The following is a 19,860-nucleotide window of genomic DNA, read 5'->3' as shown; positions in this document are numbered from 1 at the left end:
AGAACACGGATCGGAGCTCCAGGACGTTGATGTGAAGTGATCTCTCCTCCAGGAGCTAAAGACCTCTTGCGTGGAGATATCCGGTGTGCGCTCCCCATCCCTCCAGGGAGGCATCCGTCGTCATCGTCTCCTGATGTGCGGGGTCTGGAAGTCCATACCCGCCGCGAGATGCACGCGGGTGCCCCACCACCGGATCGCTTGGTGAAAGGTCTCGTTGAGCGAGATCCTGTCTTTGAAGCTGCCCGCCGCTTTCATCCAACAGGCATCGAGGAACTCTTGTAGTGGAAGCATCCGCAGCCTGCACAGGCGCACGAGGTAGATGCACGAAGACATCATGCCGAGGAGGGACTTGATGGACCTTACCCTGGACTCGTCCATGGTCGACAGCCGTTGCACCTTGCCCAGGATGGCCTTCGTCCTCTCCTCCGATGGGGAGGCCAATCGCGCTACTGTGTGGAGCCTGGCTCCCAGAAACAGTGCGACTTGCAAACCAAGTGGGATTTCGCGAAGTTGATGGAAAATCCCAGATCCGTGAGCAGTTGGACGGTCTTTGCTGTGTGTACGACAGCGAGTTCTTCTGTCCTTGCTCGGATGAGCCAATCGTCCAGGTAGGGGTAGACGTGGATCCCCTGCAGGCGCAGCAGCGCTGCCCGTGGTGCTAGGCACTTGGTGAATACCCAGGGTGCCGACTTCAATTTCGGAAGGGCCTTGAACTGGTAGTGCCACCCTTGGACTACGAATCTGAGAAACTTTCAATGTCCTTTTAGAATGGGGATGTAAAAGTAGGCATCCTCCAAGTCCAGCGACGATGGGAAGTCGCCCTCCTCCAGCTGCCCCAGCACGTGCTGGAGGGTGACCATCCGGAATTTTTGGGCCTTGATGTACTTGTTTAGACGACGAAGGTCCGGGATGGGTCGCCAACCACTGGTCTTCTTTCTTACGAGGAAGTATCACGAGTACACTCCGGAGCCTCTTTGGGACGAGCTCGATGTCTCCTTTCATTAGCATCGCTCTTACTTCCAGCAGCAGTTAAGGGACATGGTTTTCCTTCCTGGCCACGTGAGGAATGAAGGGGCACTTTTTTAGAAACGAGAGTGTGTCCGCGGGCCAGGGCATCCAGCACCCATCGGTCGGTGGAGATGGACTCCCACACGCTGACGAACTTCGCCAGTCGGCCTCCCACTGGGGTGCTCAGGTGGGGGCCCGACGCTACGGCCGGTTCAGTCATTCTTGGCGACATCGACGAGATCCTCCTGACTTGCTGCGTCCTTTGTAGGCCTCCTGCGACGTGGAGCGGGCCGCTTGACGGTACGTCGAGGAGCTGCCGCCGAATCCCTTGGAGGCACCTTGCTTGCCTCTGGAGTTCCGAAAGGGCGGCCGTCGTTGCTGCAAAACTCCCAAGGCCCGAGCCGTCTCCGTGTCTGCCTTGATGGCCTGCAGTGACTCGTCCACTGTCTTGCCAAACAGGGTGTTACCGTCTAAGGGCATGTCCAAAACTCCGGTTAGCACTTCCTGGTGGAAATCGGTTGCCTTGAGCCAACCGCGCCATCGAAGGCAAACACCGTTGCCCAACTGTCGGAAAACGGTGTCAGTAATGTCCGTGGCCACCGTTATGGCGTGGTCCGACGCCACTTCGCCTTCCTGCAGTATCTCCAGGGCCTCAGCCCTCTTGTCGTCTGGGAGGAAGTCCAGCAGAGGAGCAATCTTATAGCACAGCTCCCTGTCATAGCGGGCCACAATTGCAAGGGCGTTGGCCGCTTTAATCGTTGTCGCCGCCGACAAGATGACCCGGCGTCCCATGGTGTCCAAATTCTTCCCCTCGTCGTCCGGCGTGGAGGTTGAAGTTGAAGCCTTTGCCCCCTCAGCTTTCTTCTTGGCTGCCGCCGAGACGACCGAATCCAGGGTCGGCTGCGCCCTAAAACACAAGGGGGCTGAATCCGGGACCCGGTACTTCTCATACCGGTCTCTCTCGGCAAGGGTCGTGGACGGGTTCTACAGGAGCGCCAGCCCCTCGTCCCAGATGTCGTCAAGTAGTGGGACCGCGAGGACCGATAGAGGAAGCCTTCCTTCTTCTGTTCTTCGGGGCAGAGCTGGAAGAGCTCGGATGCCCTGGCGATCATGGCATGGAAGGAGCCAATTTCGTCTGGCGGGGAGGCCCGAGAAGGTGGTGATGTAAGGCCCATCCCGTCCTCACCACCGTCGTCTTCCGTCCCCGTCATGGCCGTTTCTGTTCCTGTGTCCTCCCTAGGATCAGGGGAAGGGGATGAAGGTTGCGGGGGCCGTGAAGGCTGGGGGGGGGGGGAGTGGGGGTTGTGAGTGGTGAACTCTCCTCCGCTTGCTTGGAGGGCTCCCCGACGGGCCAGGCTCCGCTCGATCGTCTGTTGGGGGTAAGGGCAACCTCGTCCTTATCTCCGTACATAAGCCCTGTATCGCCATCAAGATCGCTCCCGAGTTGTCCTGTGGTCCAGGAACCGGCTGCAACGGGTACGATGGTTGGGGAGTGGATTCCTCCACTCTCTTTGTCTGCCTCGTCGGTATCCCTCCCGTGGGACCGGACCTCCTCGAACTTCTTGTTCAGGATCTTCACGACTCCAGCCAGCTCCTCTTCAGAGGCTGTATCCATGTCAGTAATGGCCACCCCCCCACTCTTTTTTTGACAGGGTTCTCACAGAGGTCTTATCGATGGGTTGAAAAGAGGATTCCGTCTGTGGTGGCAGGGAAACTCTGGGCCCCGAGGTCGCCTCCACTGGTGTAGCTTCCACAGGCTTTGCCAGGGCCGCCACGACTCCCTCGATAGAGGCCTTAGCCGGGTGAATGAAGGCCTTCACGACCTTGGGTGCGCTTGAGGCCTTCACCTTGGGGGGAGGGTCACCGCATCGCTCCCCATTGGCTGTCTGTCAGGATCGACCAGGACTTCTCCCAAAGTTTCCCCGGGTTCTCCGATTTCCTCTTCCCCGAGCCAGAGCGTTGGCTCGGTGGTTGATGGCATCGGAGAAAGTGCGCCCTGCCTGGCAGCCGAGGAGCCCGACCTTTTGTTGGGCCCCCCTGTTGCCGGAGCGCCTTCAAAGGTCTTAGAAGACCGCTCAGACTTCTTCCTCTTCTCACCTGCTACTGGGCTCTTCCCCTCCAGCCAGTTGGTGAGGCAGATACGCCGATCCTTCATGGTCCGCTCCGACATGTTCTTACAAAACGCACAGTCCTTCTCCACGTGCGTTTTGTCTTTGTGAAGGCAGTAAAGGCATCTAGAATGCTCGTCCTCCTTGAAGACATTCTGCAATCCGCATCCAGGGCAGTACCTGAACAGCTTGGATCCGGGCGTCGTGCTTCCTTTGTCCTGGGCCATGTCCACGCAGAGTAGGCCTCAGATCTTCTGGAATCCTCCAAGAAGTGGAACTCGGCGAAACTTTGCCCTTGAGGGGCGTAGAAAATTCCGAAACGGGTCCCAGTTGATCAGAAGTAGAAATGGTGGAGCTTGAGGCTCGATTGACCGGAAAAATGAGATTAAACTCTTTGAAAAAAATCGCAAAACGCAGTAAAAGCTCGAGAGCTATAGCACGAGGACTCCCAACACTTTAACGTGCGGTAAAAATCCTAAAATGGCTGCCAGAGGAGGGGCTTAGGTAGAGGGCAGTCATTGGCTGGGGGCAGTATGACCCAGAGACCAGTGATTGGTTATTAGGAATAAGACAGTTCAGAAATGAAACTGATCTTTTCTTTACCCAGGATTCCCAGCCTGACGACAGGGAATATTCATGAGCATGCGAATCCATGCCAGACCCCATGCTGGAGAAGACCTTTGCTAGGTGCCTTCGACTATAGGACCAACCAACCAGCTGTCCTGCTCAAGATTCGTCACCTGGTCTTGATCATTGGGGTGTGCAAATTTGCATTTATTCTTCAGGTCCCGGATCCAGTTGTACCTCGTTGCAAGGACTTTCGTCTCTTCCAACAGCTTGAACACTTCGGGACATCTTCATGGCTCTGCTGAGACGGTCTATGCTACTTGAGAGTGGTTTAGCTCACCTGGGGTTGTGAAATAGCTTGCTAACCATAGGTTGGTTTTTCCTGCCAGAGGTAATGACTTTAAAAAGAACGAACACCCACTGTGTGAGACAACACAATGTGGTATTTTGTTTTGCTTTGAAAGTCATAAAAAACTATCGGTTTCACCACTGTGATCGTCAAAAGGAAATGTTTTAACTATGGATTCTATTAGCGGGATTGCATTCGAAGATGAACACTGATCTTGTGAAGTGGTAGAAGATTGGCACTGAACATTTTGCTATTAGATGTGTTAATTTCAGTCCAGCTGTGAGTCAGGGTGTTCGCAATCAATTCATAAATTAAGAAACCTATATTTAATAAAAACAACAATGGTAGGCATTTAGAAAGTACCCGTTGACTAGAAGGAAGATACAGTTAAGAAGCAAGCCTTCAGTGAAAGGATGGTACAACCCATTCATGCATTTTAAGTGTCATGCAATAAAGCACAGGCAGCGAAGAAGGCTTGCTCAGGCTGGGTAAGCATGCCACTTCATCTGCCATCAATGTTTGGATTTCAAAATGTTCATGCAGACAGTCCAACAATCGCAAGACAGAAGATTTCCGTTAAATATAAACTGCTTTCTCAATGCTTTTTTCCTGGAAACGCAGTCTGGCTTCAAGCTTGAGAGTGCAAAATCAAACATGTGTTGATCCTTATAGGACTTGAGGAAAAACAAACTCACCAGCTGGCATTTCAGCCAGGCGACCAGAGATTTCTCTCAAAGCTTCAGCCCATCGAGAGGTGGAGTCAGCCATCATGCTGACATGGTAGCCCATATCACGGAAATACTCCGACAGGGTTATTCCTAGAGGAGACAAAAAAAAGCAAAGCAAGGGTAAAGTCATAGAAGATGAACAAAAATGTTTTTGAGATTCCCAAAACACGTAAAATTTCTAAATAAACAGAATGTTCCAATTGTACATCATTATCTTTGGAACCACAAAATTAATTTCCAATTTTCCTCTCTTACCTATGTCTACAACTATGTATTGTAAGGGTATCAAAGAGGGATGCTGGCACAAGGGTAGCATGAAGGTTGCTATAAACATTTATTTACAGTAAAAATAAACTTTAACTATGCCTACCTTCTAAGAGGGGTTTTCCTGCCTCAAACTAATAATAAAGGATCCATCAGAATGTCTGTCCGTCAAAATCAAACTGCACCGTTCTGTGTCACAACCTACTTCTATTCCTTACACTACAACTAACAAATGATATAATCCAACAGAAAGTTCCTTTTCCATGAGAAGGACTCCCTTCTCCTAGTATTAGGGTGGTGTTCACAAAATGTTTCCTTGCAAAAGGATGCCTGGGGAATGACTCCCTTTCCCTGGCATCTCTCGAGTATATTCAAAAGGCTTTGGTTTCTTCACCAGAAGAATGACTCGCGTGTTTAAGAGTTCTTTTCCATATCTTTCAAACTTTGTTTATTTTGCCAACCTCTCACGGTATTAGTATCCTACCTACTATTGTGCAATCTTTACTTCCAGGCTGTACTCGCAGCCGCAGTAGTGCGTAGAAGGTTAACCACTGACACAAAATGGGAGGCTGTATTCTTTTTTTCGCCATTTCTATTTTACTCGTCTCTTCTTGGTATTTCTGCTGTGCTCGGTGGGGGAGGTCCTGGTTTGACTTTTGTCTTCAGCGGGAATCCTTTGAGAAGCCCGCCAAGGCTCCAGCATGTCTATGAGGACAGGAACCGGGGAGGAGTCCAAAACACTGCTGTTCTTGGTCTTCTAGTGTGCCTGCACCACCCAGAGTTTGAATTGTGCATGGGTGCTGATTGGCTGGGTTCCTGATTGGCTGGGTTCCTAGATAAAAGGCATGGATCCTGAGGCTGAAGGGAAGCGGACCCCTGGAACAGATGAATCGACAAGGAAGAAGAGAAGATGTCCGCAGTCACTTCCAGATAACCAAAGAAGCACCCCGAGTAACCGCTCCTGTTCTACCTCTTCTTCCAAGCATCAGGATAACTCCAAAGAGAACTACTCTCCCCTTTAGACTGGTGGGACCAATCAGTCTTGAAACGACCTGCATTTCGAGCCATCCCACGACGAGCTGTGACCTTCACAGGCTGCACACCGCCAATAACCTGGGGCCTGTGGCGACTGAACAGTGCATCACCTTCTGAAGATTGCATCCTTCTGAAACTTTGGTGGACTCCTTCCGGACATCCACAGGCAGGATTCCACACCTTGAAGTCCCCTCACCCGAGTGAAGGACCGAGAAAGCGAGACAAATCGATTAGGCGGTAATCGTTCTACACGGAAGCTTCATCAAAGGCACCAAAATCATAGAACCCCGAAGAATATTTTGCTGGAAGCCTCTCCACTCGACTGCTGCTGCGAGATCCACACCAGTGTCACTTCTTTCTTCAACCTGACAAAGAATCCAGTGACCGGGTCTACTGCTGCTGCATCGTGCTGCAACTTCTTCACTCCTAAGGTACTGTGAGATTCTTTGTAGAACTTACATACATCTTTCGACTGGATGTTCCTCCAACGTATTCCATATTTTTGACATGTAATGTCCACAGCTGTGTACTTCGGAAACTTTTTCGGCAGAGGGCGTCCTGCGTCGATGGAGTCGGTCGATGTCCCTCGAAGGCATCCGTCGAGGGTGATGTCACCGGATGTTATATATAGAACGCACAGCGCCCGTAGCCTCAGTTTTTCCTCCATAACGTGCGGCACCAATCCAATGCCTGCTGGGCTGCACATAGCCTTGCGGAAACGTAAGCTGCAATCGCATAGGAAATTCTTCAGAGTGGAAGGCTGGGAGGGCGATGTGGAATACGTTGGAGGAACATCCAATCGAAAGAACGTAACTAGTTGGTAAGTAACTTGTTCTTCGAATGGATTGTGTCCTCCAAGGTATTCCACATCTTTGACAGACTCCCAAAGCACTACCAGAAAATGGAGGAGGGAAAATAATTTAGAATACCCAATCAGGTGGCAGAATAAAGAACCGCCTTTACCAAAGGCCGTATCTCTACCGTGGATCATATCCAGGGAATAATGTTTGACAACGGTGTGGACAGAAGCCCATGTGGCTGCGTCACAAATATTCCTAATAGGAACACCCCGCTGCAGGGCTGTGGAAGTAGCCACGCCCCTAGTGGAATGAGCTCGCAATCCTTCAGGAGGGTCCTTGCCCGCCAATCGGTAACATTCAGTAATGGTGAGGATAATCCACATGGACAAGGTCAGTTTGGTAACAGCTTGGCCCAATCGGTGTCCAGCATACCCCACAAAGAGTTGATCGTCCACTCTGACCCTGGACATCCTACAAATATAAAAGCTCAGAGCTCTCCTAGGGTCCAACCTATGGAGTCGCTCCTCTTCCTTACCTGGATGGTGAGGAGGATAGAAAGACGGAAGAAGCACTTTCTGGCTTAAATGAAATTCAAATACTACCTTAGGTAGAAAGGAAGGACGTACCCTCAGTACAACCCTATCCTTGTGGAACACAGTAACAGGCGGCTTAGATGAATGTGCCTGCAATTCACTCACTCTGCGAGTGGATGTAACCGCAACCAAGAATACTGTCTTGAAAGACAACAGTCTCAAAGGACAAGAGTGCAAAGGTTCAAATGGAGCACCAATTAGGAATTTGAAGACTAAATTCAGTTCTCAAACCGGCACCTGGAACGGGGACGGCGGGAACACATTAGTGAGCCCCTTAAGAAATTGGGAAATCAAAAGGAATCTTAAAATAAAGCATTCTTCTGATGAGCGCTTGAAGATAGACAGTGCCGCCAGGTAACTTTTAAATGGTACCTACTTGAAGGCCGCTGTGGGCAAAGGAAAGCAAGAAAGAACCATGGGAACGGAACACTGAAAGGTATCAACATTTTGCCCCCTGCATCAGTCGCAAAACTTAGGCCAACGGCAAAGGGATTTGGTTGCTGGCCGCCTGGCCGAAAGCAATACCAAGCGTGAGGGTTGAGTGTCTTGACAAAACGGCTCCCCCTTCATCAGGTTCCCTTCGTTGGCCCACCACAGAAGATCCTGGGAGACCGAGAGTGGAATCTGAACGGGATCCGACATCTTGCCAGAGAACTGCAACCACTGCATCTTGAGGACCCATTGCAGGGATCTCATCCTCAGTCTGGCCTGTGGCACCAGAAAAATGCAGGATGCCATGAGGCCGAGCAACCTTAAGAATTCAAAGGCCAGGAGACTCTGGGCATGTTGAAACTTGTCCACAATCTGCACAATGTGATGAGCCCTCACCTTGGGAGGCGAGCACTTCCCCCAAGGACGTGTCCAACACAGCTCCGATGTACTGGAGCTGTTGGGAAGGTGTCAGATGTGACTTCTTGAAACTGAGGGAGCAGCCCAGCCTGTGAAGGGAGTGGCAGGTGAGACCGAGGTGATCCAATGCTTGCTCGGGAGAACGTGCACGGATCAGCCAGTTGTCCAGGTAGGGGTAGACGTGAACCCCCCCCCCTCGCCCGAGATATGCTGCCACCACCACCATTCGCTTGGTGAAGACCCTCGGGGCTGAGGTCAATCCGAATGGCAGGACCTGGAAACGGAAAGTGCGAATCCCCAGCCGCAAACCTCAGGTACTTTCTGTGCTTGGGATAAATCGGCACATGAAAGTAAGCATCCTATAGGTCCAGAGACACCAACCAATCCTGAAGTTGAAGGGTCTGGAGGACTTGAGCAAGAATGACCATCTTGAACTTGTCCTGAAAAGGCGGAGGTTGACGCACAGCTGCGCTCAAAAATTTAGCAGCAGCTTTTGAGGTCTGCAACCTCTCAAGGCTCTCGTCAGCTCTGCTGCCAAACAAATGCGCGCCATCAAAGGGCATGTTCAGAAGACTGCTTTGCACACCCGGAGCCAAACCCGACTTCCGCATCCACACATCTGCATATAACGGTGCTCGCAGCCATGGACCGGCTAACACTGTCGACTGAAGCGATTTACACAAGGCATCCTTTCCATCTTACACGAGAGCAAGGAACCCATCCCTTTCTTCCCCTTCGGGAACATGCTCAGCCACTAGAGAAAATTCCAGAGAGAGTGTGAAAACCTTGCCAAGGCACAAGTGGAGTTGGCAGACTTCAACGCCATAATCCCAGCAGAAAACACCTTGCGTGCCCAACCGTCGAAGAGTTTGTCATCCCCATCAGGCGGGATGGTAGGGTACGCTGCCTGCCTCAAGGTGGCCGTAGCCACCTAAACCACCAAACTCTGGGGAGTGGGGTGAGACGAAAGGTAGCTGGGGTCGCTACCGGAAGGGCAGAATTTTTTATTGAACTATTTGTTAACAGCCGGAAGCGATTCCAGTGACTGCCAAGCAGCCGCCGCCCTTTTGTGCAATGTCAGATGAAAAAGTAACACCGGGTCAGAGGACAGACCTTGATCTAAAATGTCCGATAGATCATCTTGCACAAAATCTTCAAGAGGACTGGACCACCCCAAATACTCTGTGACCCTAGCTATGAGCCTCCTGTAAGACGACTCGGCATGAGCCCCAGGCCCAGGCCTGCCAAATTCCACTTCCGGAGAAGTGTCCAAGCCACTGGCATCATGAAGAGTTTGCCTCAACTCATCCAATTGACTGTCTCCCGAAAAGACAGGAGCCACATCAGGCTGAATAGGGTCCATATTAAAGTCTGACCTTTCCTCCTCCTCATGTATGTCATCAAGAGGGAGGGAAAAGCCCTGCCTCGGGACCGATGAGTGTCTGGAGTCCACCACAGGCCTCTCCGACTCATAAGCAGCCTTCCTTGGAGGATCCACAGTATCCGGGATATCCAATGGTAAATTTCGGGCAAAAAGCCCCGAAGGCGTCGAGGACGCCGAAGGCTTCGGTGTCGAGAGGCTGGAACGAAGGCCAAGCTTCGACGTCGTGGCGCCGACACAATCAACACCGACCTAGAGCCCTTACTAGGTTTCTGCGGTCTCACTGGAGACGAGGACCGAGACCTGGAAACACATCTCTTGCGACTATCCGGAGCCTTGTCCGAACGGGACCTGTAAGGTTCCCGATGAGCGCTGCGTCGAGGACCCAAGCCCGAAGGCGTGTGATCCACGTTACAAAACCGTTCCTTGCCAGCTTCATCAGAAGGCGCGGACGGAACTGTGCCCTGCGATTGAAAAATCGCTAACATCTGCTCTCGAAAGGCAGCCCATTCCTTCAGAGTCAAGGACTTTGTCGGGCAAGCCACTTTCCTCGCGGCTCCATCCTCCGAGGAAGACGGGGAAGGCTACGGGTGACAGTGCTTCCTAGAATCCTGAGATGAGGACGACGAATGGTGGGAACCACTCCAGGACCGAGATCCCCAGGACTCCTCCCGATGTGGAGAGTCACCCCTCGAATCGTCGGTAGACATCCCCTTGGACTTCGATTTACGTGACTTACTGGGTTTAGAACCCCTACCTACCTGAAGCTTCCCCTTACACTCCAACAAGGCCTTAGCAGTCAGCGACTGGCATTTGGAACAGTCATCGGTGTCGTGACTCTCACCCAAGCACCACAAACAAATGTCGATTACCGACCCGCATTTTTTTTTCTACTTGCAGTCCCGGCAAGTCTTGAAGCCAGACCACGGTGTCGAAGAGGTTGAAGAAGAAGACATATTCACAAAGAATACACGAGGTGCGCCGAGTCTCCGAAGCAAACACATTTGTGGAAAAAACAGAACTGAGGCTACGGGCGCGGGCCACCGTGCGTCCTATTTATAACATATGGTGACGTCGCCCTCGACGGAGGCCTTTGAGGGACATCGACCCAATGCAGGACGCCCTCTGCCGAAAAAGTTTCTGAAGTACACAGCTGTGGACATTACATGTCAAAGATGCGGAATATGTTGGAGGACACAATCCATTCGAATTCTCATTTCATTTCAACCTTAGAGACCCGCTCAGCTCTTTTGTTGGACTTTTATCCTGGAGTGAGTGAGACCTTTTTTTCTCACTCTCACATATGTTTTTGATCTGATTTGGACACTTTCTTTTGGTTACGAGTCTGAAAAACTCCATAGGCATCACCTTTTGTATTGTAACACAAAGCACCTTCAGTGCAGTGTCACAGAGAAGTCCTTTGGATTTCTCATAACGTTTAAATACCTTCTCTTGCGTAAACAACTGTTCCCAAGAGTAGTAAAGTGAAATTGACTTTACTTACCTGTTTTTCCAATGTAGTTCCAGTACACCCCATGTTATGGGGAAGTACTGGGGGGTTACTTAGTAGCCCCTTTTCCTATTTACTCATTTAAAAATGTTTATGCTACCCTCACGACTTTTAATGGCTGGTGGCAGTAGTTTAATGTTCCTACCATTTTGCATTTTTACTGCAGCCTGAATCCTCAGCTGCAGTATTGCACCCACGGGTGCCCATTTTGTCAAGATGGCCCAATCTTTTTTCACCATTTCTTGCTTGTAAGATCTTTCTTGGGTTTGACCCTTTTCTTCATTTTGCCTTTGACAGGCTTCAAAGCTGAAACCCACCTCTGGCTCCAGGGTGTCTGGCAGGGCAGGAAGCGAGGGAGGTGCCCGAAACTCCCTGTCCTTAGTCTCCTTGGTTACCTGAATGCACCCGGTGCTGATTGACTGGCTGGCTGTCCAACCTGCTGTGCGTGTGATATCCAGGCTGCAAATAAATTGGAGAAACCTGCATAAAAGGCGAGGTCTCTTGAACAGAAGGCAGAGTCAACCACTGGAAGAAACATCCGACGAAAGAACTTGGAAGAGAAGCTTGCTGTACCCTCCTGGACAGTTAAACTGCCTGGTGAAGCCCTGCTGCAATGCTGAAGCTCCAACTTCTTATCGACTAGAGAAGCCCGGAATGGACGACTTCTTCCCTTGGGTTGGTGGGACCAAATGACCCCAAGACGAACTTTGCTGGAACCCCTCTCCCTGCTGGCTGTACTTCCTTGCTGCTGCTGGAACAGAGTGCCAAGGGTCAGGAAAACCGGAACCGAGTGCATCTTCTTTAAGCCAGACCCAAGCTCCAGGAAGAGCCCGAGGACCCTCCCGAAGCAGGACAGCCAAAGCCTGAGCCACCTCAACTGAGTGCTGGACCCCCGAAGCAAGGGGAGCCCAAAAAGTGTCCAAGAACCGCTGTGGTGCTATTTGCCGGTAGCTGAAACCGCGAAGTGCCGCTGATTTGGAAAGAGTCCATTGCCGCCGCTGACCTTCGAACTGCAGTGCAGGAATGCTCCAGACGTCCTCCCTTTTGGCCCCAAGACTGAAGCCCAATAACTGCAGGACTACAACCAGAACACAAGCCAGCTGGATCCTCTTCTTCCAACATAAGGTACAGTCTTGACTGAAGGGTATTTATCTCTTGTCTGTAGCTTGCTTGTTCTCACTGGAGACTTGCAGTAGTTTACTTTTGCAGTGTTGCTTGTAGCTTTGCCCTTCACAAGCCTAACAGCTTGTGGCCCAACAGTGATTCCTTTTCTACAAACTCTAAATAACATAGTGCAAGACTTCTGTGCTATCTGAAGAAGTTCCTCAGCTCCCTAGACATTGTTTCAATTGACTGACTGTTCTGGCTCCCTACAGATTTATCGGACCCATTGACTTTGGTTTTAACTGTCCCTCATAGGTGGTAAATATGTTTCACTTGTATTGCTGGGAAAGGTCTAACCTAGACTTCATTGCAAAGATTGCAAAGTAGTTACCTATTCTGAGAATCTGTTAACCTTTTTCCTTCCCCAACCTTTTCCTTTTCCACAAACACAGTATTGCATTTAAGTGTCAAGTGATAACAATGTCTACAGAGTCCTAATAATTTAAGTCACCTCAGGGTGTAGGAAGTGTGTGTGTGACATCCCAAAAGGGTATCTACTTGCTTAACTTAAATCTGAGGAAGTGTATTTTTATTGTTGCATATTGCCCTTTCTAAAGAAGGCTCATTTAAAACCAACCGTTAAATAAATTATTATTTTACTAGAAAACCTTGAGTATAAATGTTATTTGAATACTTGTAACTGTGAAACTCTATGTTGCATCTCTACAGCTCACATCGACCCCTCTTGAGTTAAGTTTAGCTGCTCAGTCACTCAACCAACTTGTGTGGTACAGACCTATACCAATAGGTGGGTTATCTATTACCAAGACCAAGAGGACAAGGCTGGTGCAGTCTCCCACAGGGTTACTACATACAAGCATGCCTAACATTGCCTGCAACAGGACCCTATCTCACCTTGCCTACAACTGGCACCTAGACCACTAAAGTCCCTCTTCTGCTGCTGAGTGAACTCATGCAATAGAATAGGGAACTACTGGAAAAGTAAAGGATTCTGTCTTGAAAAGTATAACCAGTGTTGAAAAAAGTACTTAATTGTGAAAGAGTTAGTTGGTAACTAACTCCGAGAGTGAGCAGCTACAAACGTTATTACTTGCCTTAAATGTGTGTCGTGCCATTCTGAAAAGTACATATAAGGTTAATTTACTCACCCGTGAATTGGTTGTGCCTCTTTCCCAGAAATAATGCTGTGGGCTTCACTGACTATTTCTTTCAGATATGAACAAGTTACTTACCAACTATAACATTCTTTCGATTGGATGTTCCTCCCACGTATTCCTCATCTTATGATAATCGTATCGCAGCATCAGCTGCTTCAGAAAAATGTTTTGCGGGGGGCCGCTGTGTTCGAGACCGCAGAGTCGAAGTCCCTCAAGGGCCGCCGTCGGGCGTCAACGTCATCCGCTGTATAAAGGGCTTGAGCAGCGCCCGCTACCTCAGTTCTGTTTTTACTGTGTTCATGGTCGCATCAGCTGATCAGGTTTTAAGTCCTCAGGCTCTTGAGTGCAACTGGAGTAAACTGTACGGAGGGGTAGGATGGGAGGGTCGATGAGGAATACATGGGAGGAACATCCAATCGAAAGAACGTTACAGTTGGTGAGTAAATTGTTCTTCGAATGGATTGCGTCCTCCCACGTATTCCTCATCTTATGATAGACTCCCATAGCAGTGGTAATTTTGGAGGTGGGAGTACTAGACATTTTAATTATGGACTGAATGAAGGACAGCTTTTGCAAATAGTCCTCCTTGATATGAAGTAGAGTCCAAGCAGTAATGCTTTACAATGGTGCGCATTGACGACCAGTTGGCTGCAGCACAAATATCCTGCACCGGGACACCCCTCTGAAGAGCCGTGGAAGTTGCCATGCCTCTGATTGAATAGCCCTTAATCTATCTGGAGACTCTTTCCCAGCTAGTTTATAGCATTCAGAGATTGCTAGAATGATCCATCTCGATAGAGTTTGTTTAGATACTGCAAGGCCCAATTTGTTCCCAGTATATGTTATGTTACATAAACTTATAAAGCGCACGGTCGCCCAAAGGCATCATAGCGCTGGTAAGGAAGCTGCAAGCTAGGGAAAAACAATAGGGGCAGAAAGCTAGAACAAAGTGGTCTTCAAGGCTTTCCTAAAAGCCAGATGATTAGCAAAAGATTTAAGTGGTAATGGAAGAGTGTTCCAAAGCTTGGCCGTGGCAATAGAAAAGGCTCTGCCGCAAAGTCTTTCCCGGTTAAACATGGGGACCGTAAGTAGGTTGGTTGTAGAGGAGCGGAGGTTACGTTCCCAAACATATCAGGAAAATTTAGATTGAAGGAACTCCGCTCCTAAGCCGTGAATTGCCCAGTGGACAATACATAATGACTTAAACTTGACTCTCTGTACCACAGGGAGCCAATGGAGTCGGCGAAGCACCAGTGAAATATGGGCACCGTAGGGGGAGCCAGTGGCCAATCTGGCTGCCAAATTTTGCATACGTTGGAGCCGTTGGAGCAGGCCAATATCCAACAAATAGTTGGTCACATTGTCGGAGATTTGCCAATCTGGAAATGTAGAAACTGAGAGCCCTTTTTGGGTCCAGTCTGTGCAATATTTCCTCTTCCTTATAACGTGAGGTGGAGGATAAAAGGAAGGTAAGACAATCTTTTGTGACAGATGAAAATCAGACACTATTTTAGTCAAGAAAGATGGTTTGCCTTTTAAAATGACCTTGTCACTATGGAAAATGGTGTGAGGAGTCTTACAAGACAGTGCCTGCAACTCACTTACCCTGCGGGCTGATGTTATAGCCACTAACAGAATTGTCGCAAGACTGAGCAGTCTTAATGGACAAGAATGTAAAGGTTCGAAAAAAAATTGGCCAAGTGTAAGAGAAGAATAAGTTACTTACCAACTGGTTAACGTTCTTTCGACTGAATGTTCCTCCAACATATTCCTCATCTTAGATGTATTGCGTCCAGCTTCAGCTGCTTCAGAAATGTTTTCCTGGGCAGAGGGCCCCATGCGTCGATGTCATCGAGTCGAGGTCCCTCAGAGGCCTCCGTCGAGGGTGATGTCATCAGGTATACAAGTAGCACGTGCGGCGCCTGTATGCCTCAGTTCTGTTTTATGGATAGTGTAGGTAGCCAGATGTCAGCCTTGCGAGAGTTGAAGTGGCAATAACCCGGAAAATCTACAGAGGGGTAGGATGGGAGGGCGATGAGGAATACTTTGGAGAAACATTCAGTCGAAAGAACGTTACCAGTTGGTAAGTAACTTGTTCTTCAAATCGATTGTGTCCTCCAACGTATTCCTCATTTTAGATAGACTCCTAAAGCAGTGTAGAAAGCTCTCTGGAGGAGGGAGTAGATTTTTAATATTATTATTATTATATGGCCGAAAATAGCACTGCTTTACCGAAAGCAAGCTCTTTAGACTGGGAAGCATCCAGACTACAAAATTTTAGAAAAAGTGAACAGCAATGACCAAGTTGCTGCTTCACAAATAGATTTTATGGGAACACCTCTTTGAAGGGCTGTCGTGGAGGCTGTGCCTCTGGTGGAATGGGCCCTTAAGCCTTCTGGTGGGTCTTTGCCCGCCAATCTGTAGCATTCTGAAACGCAAAGCACAATCCAACGTGATATGGTTTGTTTCCTTCCGGTGTAGCCAATAAAAAGTTCATTATCCACTCTAAGCTTGGAAAGCCTAGAAATGTAAAAGCTTAGAGCTCTTCTCAGATCCAGCCTGTGCAATCTTTCCTCCTCCTTACTGGGATGAGGTGGAGGGTAGAACACGGGCAGAATAATTTTCTGAATTAAATGGAAATCAGACACAACTTTAGGCAAAAATAAGGGTTTAACCCTCAATACCACTCGGTCTCTGTGGAACTCAGTATAGGGTGGCCCAGAAGACAGTGCCTGCAATTCGCTCACTCTTCTTGCAGATGTTAAAGCAACCAGGAAAGCTGTTTTCAACGTTAACAACCTTAAAGGACAAGTGTGCAAGGGTTCAAAAGGGGCACACATTAAAAAACTTTAAAACCAGGTTAAGGTCCCAAACTGGGACTTGGAAAGGGTAAGGAGGAAACACATTGGTGAGTTCCTTTAAGAACTGTATTATCAAAAGGAATTTTAAAGTCGGAACATTCTTCTGAAGAGCGCTTGAAAATGGAAAGCGCTGCAAGATAACCTTTAATGGTCCCAACATTGAGGCCTCTATGTGCCAGGGACAAGAGAAAGGTCAACACTTCTGGGATAGAACATAGAAAAGGATCAACATTCTTTTCTCTGCACCAGTTGCAAAACTTTTTCCGACGGCAACGGTATAGAGATTTTGTTGCTGGACTTCTTGCCGAAAGCAACACCTCCATGACGTCATCTGGAAGGTCCCAATCCTTGTATCTCAGCCTTTCAGATACCAAGCGTGAAGGTTGAGAGTCTTGACCTCTGGATGTGGAACCTGGCCCTCCATTTGTGAGAGAAGGTCCTCTCTCTGAGGAAGACGTAACGGAGGGCAGATGGAATGTCTAGAAGGTCCAGGTACCACGTTCTCCTGACCCAATCCGGGGCAATTAGGATCATGCTGTTTCCAAACCGTCTCAATCTCCTGATGACCTGAGGAATGACGGGAATCGGAGGGAACGCGTATAGTAGTGGGAAGTTCCACTCTACTACAAACACGTCCCCTAGGGCTCCTCTAGGGGAAATTCCCTTGAACAATACTTTTTGCACTTCCGGTTGATTCCGATCGCAAACAAGTCTACTTGGGGGGTTTCCCAAAGGGTGAAGATCTCCTGAATGACTTCCCAAGCCAGTTCCCACTCGTGGGACACCGTGCTCTGCCTGCTCAGAGCGTTCGCCGTTATATTCTCCTCCCCGGATAGATGAATGCCGATAGAGAGATTCCTTCCTGCATTGCCCAGAACTAGAGCTGCATTGCCTCTCTGCACAGTGGAAGTGATCCTACGCCGCCTCTTTTGGTGAGGTAGTACATGGCCACTGTGTTGTCCGTCATTATCAGGACATTCTTTCCCTGTACAGCAGGCAGAAAAGCCTTCAGCGCTAGTCTGATTGCTCTCAGCTCCAAAAGGTTGATGTGTGGTTTGGACTCCGATGGAGACCAACGACCGCTGATTGTCAGATCGTTGGTGTGGGCTCCCCACCCCGTGAGTGAGGCGTCCGTCACTACCGTTATCTCCGGTCATGGTAGCCAAAAAGGTTCCCCCTTGAGGATATTCTCCTTGCAAGCCCACCATAGGAGATCTTGAGCCACTTTGGTCGGGACTTGTAGAAGATTTGACATCTCGCCTGAAAACGGGGACCATTGAGTTCTGAGGGCCCACTGAAGGGATCTCATCCTCAATCTGGCCTCTGGCACCAGATAAATGCAGGATGCCATGAGGCCTAGCAACCTTAGGAAGTCGAAAGCCGGCAGAAGTTGGGCATTTTGAAACTTCATTACCATCTGCAGAATTTGGTGAGCGCTCTCCTCGGGAAGCGAGGCTTTCCCTGAGGAAGTGTCCAGGATCGCTCCGATGAATTGGAGTTTTTGGCTTGGAATCATTTGTCACTTCTTGTAATTGAAGGAGAAGCCCAGACTGTGTAAGAAGTGGCAGGTCAAGGTCAGATGTTCCTGGGCTTGTTCGGATGAACTCGCCCTGATTAGCCAATCGTCCAAATAAAGGTAGACGTGAATCCCCCTTCTTTGCATACTCGCTGCCACCACCGCTATCGATTTGGTGAAAACCCTTGGGGCGGAGGTTAGCCCAAATGGTAGAACCCGAAACTGATAATGAGAACTACCAATTGCAAACCTCAGGTACTTTCTGTGCTTGAGATGGATTGGCACATGAAAGTAAGCATCCTGAAGGTCCAATGAAACCAGCCAGTCCTGAAGCTGAAGAGCCTGAAGGATCTGAGAAAGGGTCACCATCTTGAACTTGTCCTTTCTGAGGAACTTGTTCAAGCTTCTCAAGTCCAAGATGGGTCTCAATCCTCCGTCCTTTTTGGGGATGAGAAATTAGGGGGGGGCTACCAGCCCTTGTACCTCTCTACTACAGGTACATGTTCTATTGCACCTTTCTCTAGCAGGGTTAAAATCTCCTGCACAAGGACCAGGTCTGCAATTCTTACAGAATTAGCTCCTGGTGGATGATCTTGAGGGCTTTGATGAAAAGGAAGGCAGTAACCATGGGGTCACTATCTCTAGTGCCCAGGCATCTGACGTAATGCCCCGCCATTCTTCCAGATACCGAGTGATTCTGCCTCCCACCGGGGTTTTGTGGGTTAAGACCTCAAAGTGGCTTTGCAGCGGCTGCAGTAGTGGCTGAGGTAGTAGCCGCTGCTGGGGCTGATCTAGCACCTCTCCCTTTTCCATCCCAAACGGGTTTTCTCTGTTGGCCTCTCTGACTGGCCTGCCCCCTCCCTTTTCCAAAAGAGAAATAGAAGCAAAAGGGGCGACTCTTCCAGGAAGATGAGCCTGCGTAAGAGTGTTGTTGAGGTTGCCTTATAGCGGCGCTGAGTGATTTTGCTGCCGCTTTTGAGGTCTGCAGCTTCTCCAAGCTCTCGTCCGCCTTGCTGCCAAACAACCTCAAGCTGTCAAAAAGCCTATTAAGTAATCTAGACTGCACATCAGGTGCAAAACCAGTGTCCAATCCTGACTGAAGGCATTCTTCCATAGCCTCTTTACCATCCTTCACTATAGCCAGAAAACCATCCCGTTCCTTACCTTCCAGGATGCTTTCAGCCGCCGATGACATGCAGTCCCACAGGGTGCAAGAAAATCTTGCTAATGTGCAAGTAACGGTCGATTTCAGGTCCATGATGCCCGAAGAAAAAGCTTTCCAGGCCCAAGCATCAACTTTTTTATCGTCCCTGTCTGGTGGTATTGATGGGAAGCTTGCACCACTAGACTTTCAGGAGATGGATGTTTGGATAAATATTGTGGATCTGATGAAGTTGGCCTATATTTTGGTACCAGATTCTTACTTACTGCTGCAATCGAATCAGGAGTATTCCAATTTACCATTACCCTTTTTTGCAGTGCTTTATGGAATGGGAGAATAGGATCTTTTAAACGGACCCTCACTCAGGATGGTCAGTCATGTCATCCTGGTGAAAATCCAGGGAAGCTGCTTTCCAACCCATAAAATCAATGACCCTTCCCATAAGGTTCCTATTACTAGGATCAGCATGATCTGTAGGATCTGGCCTTTCAAAATCCACTTCAGGTAAAGTGTCTAAGCCACTTGCATTTTGGAGACGGTCATAAAGGTCTATTATTTTAGACTGTAGGTCCACTAGTTCTTCAGGAACCTCTCTGGCTCCAAATATAACTCCAGCTGGAGTGACATCCTCTTCAGAGAATGTTCTTCATATATAGATGGCATTGATCTAAAAAGTTCCTGTCTAGGTTGAGGGTGGAAAGTCTTTTCAGACAAAGAAGGTGGAATTTGCCTAGGCGTGGACAATGGCGTCGACTTGGGTCTTGGTATCAAAGAAGGCCTCAATAAAGGCGTCCAAGGCGTTGATAGTGTAGACGCTGGCTTCGACCGTGTCGAAGGAGGCTTCGAT

At 49.2% G+C, this 19,860-nt stretch overlaps 1 protein-coding gene across 9 annotated transcripts in view; it reads right to left on the bottom strand.

Annotated features, from left to right (window-relative positions):
- Window positions 1–19,860, bottom strand: part of ATP6V1A (ATPase H+ transporting V1 subunit A) — a 1,210,625-nt gene that overhangs the window by 357,836 nt on the left and 832,929 nt on the right. For all 9 annotated transcript variants that reach the window (XM_069635876.1, XM_069635872.1, XM_069635874.1 and 6 more), the window contains one exon: window positions 4,728–4,850. In XM_069635876.1, the coding sequence (XP_069491977.1) occupies window positions 4,728–4,850 (123 nt within the window). The remainder of the gene's footprint in view (window positions 1–4,727; window positions 4,851–19,860) is intronic.

The sequence above is a fragment of the Ambystoma mexicanum genome, chromosome 7p (assembly GCF_040938575.1).
Source record: "Ambystoma mexicanum isolate Mex_15411 chromosome 7p, UKY_AmexF1_1, whole genome shotgun sequence".
NCBI classification, from domain to species: domain Eukaryota; kingdom Metazoa; phylum Chordata; class Amphibia; order Caudata; family Ambystomatidae; genus Ambystoma; species Ambystoma mexicanum.
The sequence above is the reverse complement of the archived record's forward strand: the minus strand, read 5'-3'. Positions and strand labels throughout refer to the sequence as shown.